General features: G+C 33.0%; 1 protein-coding gene across 1 annotated transcript in view; it reads left to right on the plus strand.

The window, feature by feature from the left end:
- LOC106458023 overlaps positions 1–7,904 on the plus strand; it is a 58,539-nt gene that overhangs the window by 17,312 nt on the left and 33,323 nt on the right. The window contains exon 2 of the mRNA XM_022384135.1: positions 1,911–2,116. Within this exon, the coding sequence (XP_022239843.1) occupies positions 1,911–2,116 (206 nt within the window). The remainder of the gene's footprint in view (positions 1–1,910; positions 2,117–7,904) is intronic.

Here is a 7,904-nt window from a genome sequence, read left to right on the forward strand (position 1 = left end):
TATACTTTAACATACTTGTACCTGATGATGACAAAACCTTGTCGAAACGTTGTACATTTGCTGTTATGTTAAACTTATATTAAAGTTTTTCTTCATTACCCATTCAAGCCGTCTCCAGCCATTACAGTGTATAACGCTTTTTTTCGCTGTTTGTGATTGGACCAGTTCGTTCTTATGTTATCTGACCCTGAACCTATCATCAGGTGTCTTAGGTCCTGTCTGGCGTCTCACTAGAGGGCACTAGTGGCGACAAGGGTTTTGTAATAACTGCGGCGGGAATTAACAAAACTGAATATCGAAGTTAATAAACCCAAGAAACGTTTTGCAGTAATAATATATTAAATTTTAAATCTTTAAATGTTTTTTTGTTGCGAGAAGTCTCAATCACTACCATGCATCTAAAAAAAATGTGCCACGTATACTTCAAACGCTGGTTCACTAGTTAATTCGTGTATTAGTGTCGCACACATTATCTCACCTGCACAATATTCAACTTTCAAGTCACGATTTGGTGAAATTACTTATCACAAGGAAATAATAACACTTGATTTGAAGAAGGTAAGACAGATCAACGACGTTTACTGAACTTCTGTGATATGTTGATTAAATATAATAATAATAATTTCAATCCTATTATAACATTTAACGAAAGCACTTAGACTTATGAGAAAGTAGAAGTATAGAATCAATAGGTTTTGTTTGTGTGAAATGTTTCCATGCTAATCGTGTAAGTTTCGCAACAATTTAGAAAATAAATAATTAAATCGTTTCACTTATTTTCTCACAGGAATCCAAACATACTCGAGAGACAAAGAAAAATAGGAACTTTTGGGAATACTTTAGTAAACTAACTGGTTTTAGTGGGTGTTTTTTAACATTTCTAACTGTCTGTAAACGTGTGCTTATACACGAAGCAACGAAGATATATTTATATTTAACTAAATAAGCCGCATGAGGTTATAGACTAACAGATATTTATAATTTCGTCACAACTTACCCTTATTGAAAATGGTAGTATTTGCAAGGAACACTGATTTGTCAGCATCATATACGTTTCGGATGAATACCAGAAAAATACATTTATGTGTAGGTTAATAAGTAAATCGCCGATTTATTAAACACCTTAATATCTCTCCAAAATATGATATTATTATTAATATAATACGTTAACATAGATTTCAAATAATACGCCCGAGTTTTTGTTATTTTTTAATTACCTGAATAACATTTTATGTTTATATAATGTGTATGTGTGTGTGTGCATAGTTTTCTTTCTTCAATTAATTAAGCACCTTGACATAATTGATACAAAATTGTTTTATTACTTGGATATTGATTAAATGACAACTACGTCTGGAATGAGTAATATACGTAAATATTAATTCCTTTGAGTGATGAGATGTTCAAAAACATTAATTTCCATAAAATGGATTTCTTCAATGGTTTTAAAGTTTCTTTAATTGGTGTTTGCATCCACGTTACCTTAGTTAGACGTTTAACTGATTACTTTGGAAGGAAGACAATTATATAATTAAAAATACATTTTATTATTGCAATAGAATATTAATTAAGACATGGTTTTATAATTTATAGTATTAGTTTTTCTTGCCAGGTTTTTTAGCCAGTTTCTGTATATTGATTTTAATGCTTTATAATTGTATATATATATATAAACAACAACAGAGAACGGAACATGAAATGTGATCCGAAAGTAGTATTCGGAATGCTCTTAAAATCAGTGTTTACAATGGAAAATTTAATGAGCGACTAATTTAATCAGTAAATAAACAATTTTTATATCATAAAGGGATATTTTAGCAAATCACGTTAGTTTCAGACTTTTTGTCAATCTTATATGTTCCCCTTTTTTTTAATTCCATATTTTAAACTGTTTTGGATACAAATAATAGAGCCATGTGGACGTGAAAAAAGACAAGTATTGCTAGAAATAATGACTCCAATGCTGACTTCTCCTGTCAATCCTCCAGACTCCGCCAGCTCCAGTAATTACCTCCGCTATATGATGTCCCCACGTAGTTCTATGTCCATTACTTATACTAAAGGACTTCTCAATATGCAGGGTCAAAACAACTATTTCCTCAACAGTGCTGTACAGGTAATTTTACATGCTTAATTTAGTACTTTATTATTATTATTCAAGTTATTCCTTTCTGTGGGTTTAGTACATTTAATTGTAAATAAATCAATAATAACTTGTTTTTATGCGATGGTCATTGTCCTCTCGTTTTATTTGGTGGTAAGCTAGTTCAGCTGAAATACACAGGTAACTCGTGGTATAACTTCTTTGCGTGTTAACTTGTTTTACCTAATGTGTTTTTGTGGGAAGGCGCATGAACGATGGTACAAACACGTACACCGTATAAATTACCTTCACGCTGGATCTCATAATATTACTTTCTGTTTGTTTGATTTGCTTTGTCATGAGCAGAAACAACAAAAGCTGCAATTCCCTATTTCAGTTTCTATTCCTCACGTCTATTTCAAATCTAACATCCGAATTAGGGGTTGTTGTTGTTTTTTAATATATCCTAAGCTGCTTTACTGTAACCGTGATCACATGAACCGTGATCTTTCTCGTTTTCAAAGTGTATATCTTCTTTCTTTCCAGTGGTTAAACTTAAATAGAGGGAGGGAGATACGCACAGGTGTGTGTGTGTCTATATATGTATATACCGGTAAGAAAAAATACTGGCAAAAACTCTCTTTGGTTTCACACGAAAATACGCTTGGCTTTAATTAATGACTCTGCAATGTTTCACCTCAGGTCACTGCCCTCATCCCTCGGAAACACCAACCTGCCCCTCCCTACATATACGGACGCGGGTTGGACTTGTAGTCGAGCTCTGAACTTCGGAGCTGGTAAGCTCGGTTCAAATCCGTGCGATACCAGATTATATCCTCACACACACACACACACACTTTATTTAAGCTATTTATAAGAATGACAGTAAATACTAAATAGGGATGGCGGCGGGTAGCCTTAAAAGCTTTGTAATAAGTTCAAAATAACCAACAAATACCTGAATATCGACACATTTTGCAAATCACTTTAAACATTATATATTTCTTATGCCTAAAAAAACTGGATCAAAAACAGAAATTTTACTGTACCATTCACTTCTATTACTCAATTCAATAACACAATATGAAGAGGACTGTGACCGCTTATTACCTAAATACCATTCACAAGGTAGGCTTTTGATACTTCAGTTTTTCCTCTCTAGTGTCAAGAAGGAGAATTACAAATATATACTCTAAAATATTTATGAAAGTTTTTCTCACACACAAAAAAAGCTGACATTTTTTTGTGCACTCTGGATTTTATCAAAGTTAAGTATCTTATTCCTAAGTTCTAGTTTTACTCGAATGTTTGAAATGAATAAAAATATATTAATATTTTGATAGTAAACATAAAATAGTCAATGCTTATCATAACCCTATGCATGTATGTATATTCTGTACATGGCCCTATGTTAATAAAATGAGCTTGATACATTTGTACACCAGTATAAAATATTAAACACGCTAGCGAGAGTGATTTTTAGTTTAGTATTACACCATGGAATGCGCGCAAGACTTATTACTAGATTAATTATACACATGTGTTTTGAATTTTATAACGACGTAATGAATTATTTCCAATTATTCGAATTTGAGTAAATCGATAGAAATATACGGTGTGCGTGAAACTGAATATGTAAACCAAAGCAATTTGATTAGCGTTGTACAAAGAGAATAGACGAAATCAAGAAAAAAGTATTAAACAATGGGTTGAGTGCATATAATAAAACGATTTTGAGTATGCAAATCAGCAAGTCACGTAACAACCACGTCCTCTACAAAGTTAAGCAGGAATGGCATGTATCAGAACCACATTTTGACCTTGTTTAGGGTCTTGTAGGTAGTGTGATGCTACAGAAAACTGAACACTTTTGGGAAGGTTATATAAAAGCCCTTTCTGACAGGAAATATTCATACAGTCAGATCATAAAGGTGTGTTCAGATCGTGTATTTAGAATTTCCAAGACGGGGATATCCTTCGTACTTAACGGCATGATTACACAAGCCCCAATCTTCCCTTGTACTTAATGGTATTGAATAACAAAGAATAACTGCCACAACCGCTAACAAGTTACGAAGGAACGGCATGTATCACAACTACAGGGACCGAACGCGCAGTTTATCTAACGGGATTACACAAGCCCCAGTCTTCACACCATTTCAGTTCCTGACAGAAAAAGCAAACAAAGAATAATTCTGAGTTAAGTAGGTCGACGAGTGAAACAAATTCATTCTTAACATCAGAATATATCCCAAAATGTTACTTTGTCTCTACCGTGAAAGCTTGTCTGACCAGAAGTGAGCTAAACCAGTTGCAAAGGTCCGCATTAATCTTGGGTATGATTTTGAGTACGATAAACTTACGTAAAATGTTTCATTTTTTGTTTAACATTACGATAACTCCTAGTCTATTTCGAGCAAGTTTTCTACTTATAACTGTTTGGTTAAGGTTTGATGGAAGTCATAGGTTCATTCAGAATCAGTTATACTGAGACTGTAACTAGCTAAACTACTTGAGATTATTTGAATACCCATTTATTAGGAACAAGCAAACAAATATTTTACTCTTCTGGTTTTTTATTCTATATTAATTTCTTCGACCGGATTTTTTTTGCGATACTTTAAATATGTGGAGGTTAGAAGGCAGAAGTGGTTGTGTAAAGTTAGTTGGAACTGTGAAACCGTAGGAACTATTACTAAGAATTATGAAAAGGACAATAGAATTCTCTGCAATATTATGTCCTGAAGAGTGACCTTTGGAATCACGAAACCGCTCGAAGAAATTAATAAAGAAGAGAAAAAGCAAAATAATATAATATTAGAGTGTTTTGTTATTATGTATTATATATATATATATGTATGTGTGTGTGTGTACTTGATCTATGTATATATTATGATAAGTTTCAAAGTATGGTCCAGTTTTGAATAACTTTAAATGGTACATATATACTACTTGCATCAGTCCTGCAGTTTTTAAAAACTTAATTTGCTATTAGAACTTTATACCGGCACACTTAAATGCTTTCTGTAACACTAAATATATTTGCATTTTGATTGATTTTTTCGGCTTGGCACTAGACTTCTCAAACACTATCTTTAGATGCCATAGTTGTGAGATCACCTTTTTATTTGCTTTGTGGAACTGCATTCACTTCGCAAAACGTGTGTGACTTTATGTGATATAGTTCTAAAATATAAATATATGTACAACGTTTCAAAGAATTAAGAAATCTGCTTTCCTAAGTCAATTTTTATAGCAAAAGTGTATATCTGGGACTAATAATAAAGCATGGGCGAATTTTGAAGACATGTCTATTGCAAAGTATAATTTCTTTTTAATCTTCAGTGTTAGCATGTTTTGCATAAAATATTCAAAATTATGAAGATTATGTAATTAAAATTTAACCGGACGATGGTTTAAAAGATAAGTTTTTGTACTCGAGTTTAAATTGCAAGTTAGAGTTACTAGTGGCACAATAAGCTCTAGAGAACACGTTTATACATTTCAAGACTTTGGTTTCTAATTTCAGACTTTACCTTGTCCTGATTCCAATATTGTTACTATAATATACTTCTGATCGCTAATCAAAATTTTGTTAACAAAGAATTTTGTCCCCCCCCCCCCGATGGGACAGCGATATGTTTACATATTTACAGCTCTCTGTACATATAAATAAAATTAACTCAAAAAGTAATTTTATTGGCTGTATAATCCGAGTGCATAAAGATGTAACATTTTTCTATCCAGAGGAAAGCTTAAAGTTTTTAACTGAACAGAACAATCCCTCACTAATGCTTCGTAACCACAGGTGCACACAGAGTTGAATAAATGTTGGGTACTCTATCCACCTAGCTTGAGATAGTAAGAATAAAAACGTGACTACAGCAGCCCCATTGTTACCGGTAGAAAAAAAAACACACACACTTGCTTATCATCCAAAGTTTACGATTAGTAGATGCAGTGATGGTCTTTGAAAGTTCTGTCATATATTAGGTTAGTTACAAAAAGTTCATTGTTATCACCCATCCGTAACAGAAGATAAGTGCACTTGTAACAATGATTTTCTTTCATGCTTGATTTCAGTAGATAATATGAATAAGTACGTTACACGTACGTGTGTGTGTGTACGTGAGTATAGTGAATTCATACAATTTAAAGCTTGTAAAGGACATTAAGTTTGTTATGATGTTTTTTATACTTATGGTATTTAATGGTTTGTGAAATAAAGAACTTCCAGTCCCATTTGAATTAAATGTTTTGGGAGGAGAAAGCTATTAAAGTATGTATACTTTGAATGATATTTTGCACAAGCGTTTTTCACCCTTCTAATGTTGAAAACTATTAGGAAAAAATTTCGTCTGTGTGGCATAATTTTTGTTCAAGACAGTTTCTGTCGCTTCATTGCTGTTTTGAAAGTAAAACGTACTGTTTGAGTTAAGTGTTTGTAAATAACAAAAACTCACTAAAGTATCCAAATTTAGCATCTAATGTGCAGTCGTTTAGGAAGGTTATGTATAAATATTAATATGAACATGAGGAGCAAGAGAAATATAATCAAAAACACCTTAGGTGTGAAAAAAAAGGTGCGGCCAAAAAAGGACTGAGCGTGCGATTTAAAGGAATTAAATCAAAATTGGCGGCCAAACTGGTAGCTACACTTATAGCATTAAAAAAATTTTACAGCAAATATTCATTTATTAGTTAGCTAGGCCGCGTATTTTGTTCAAATTGGGGGCATGATGGTGGGTAAAACAAAATACGCGGCCTAACTAACTAATGAATGAATATTTGCTGTAAAATTCTTATCAATGGTACAAGTATAGCTACCAGTTTGGCCGCCAATTTTGATTTCATTCCTTTAAATCGCACGCTCAGTCCTTTTTTGGCCGCACCTTTTTTTTTTCACACCTAAGGTGTTTTGGATTAAATATCATGTGGCTTATATTTACACCAAAGAAGACTCATAATTATAGGTTACAAAGATCTAACAGTGTATCAAACCTGAAAAAAAAACCCATAAAAGTTAAGTAATGTTTTCTATCAAATAAAGTTTCCGTACTTTTGGAGTGAAGAAAAAAAATAGGAAGAAACTCAATCTAAAGTGGAGATGTTATATCTCGGGTATTTCTTTGCCTTGAAATTGTGTATGTTAAAGTAAAAGTGCAAAGGAACACTTCCACTGAAAACATGTGACAGTTTGAATTACCACAGTCCGAGATACAGAAGGTGGAAAATCGCTAAACTATCACACCTGTTAATAACACAGTCTGTCCTGCAGGTCGTTTTGGCCGCACGACACACTACCGTGTGTCTTGATACACATGAACTGTATATATAGTAAATGATTATCAAGCTAAACGTTTTAGTTAAATTTTATTTGTTATATCTACTTCAGGCTAACATTTATATATATTCAAGAATACTTTTCAAGCAATATTTAGTCCTCCAGTGGCACAGCAGTATGTCTGCGGACTTACAACGCTTGAAACCGGGTTTCGACACCCGTGGTGAACAGAGCGCAGATAGCTCATTGTGTAGCTTTGTGCTTAATTGCAAACAATCAAAATCAAGCATTATTTATTAGCACTCTAAGTCTAAATTAAGCTCAACTGAACTGTAGACAGTAGTAATGTCTTAAAACCCTAAATCCACAGAACGCATACAGACACGTCAGTTACAAAATAAAAACATAAGCTTAACGAAAATAACAACATAATAAATTTGAACAGCGAATCAATGATAATGTCACGTCTCCGTTTGTTAATTAACTTTCCGTAACTTCGTTCCAACGAAACTTAAGCGACACAAGTTCTTTCTTAAT

The sequence above is a fragment of the Limulus polyphemus genome, unplaced genomic scaffold (assembly GCF_000517525.1).
Source record: "Limulus polyphemus unplaced genomic scaffold, Limulus_polyphemus-2.1.2 Scaffold405, whole genome shotgun sequence".
Classification (NCBI taxonomy): Eukaryota; Metazoa; Arthropoda; class Merostomata; order Xiphosura; family Limulidae; genus Limulus; species Limulus polyphemus.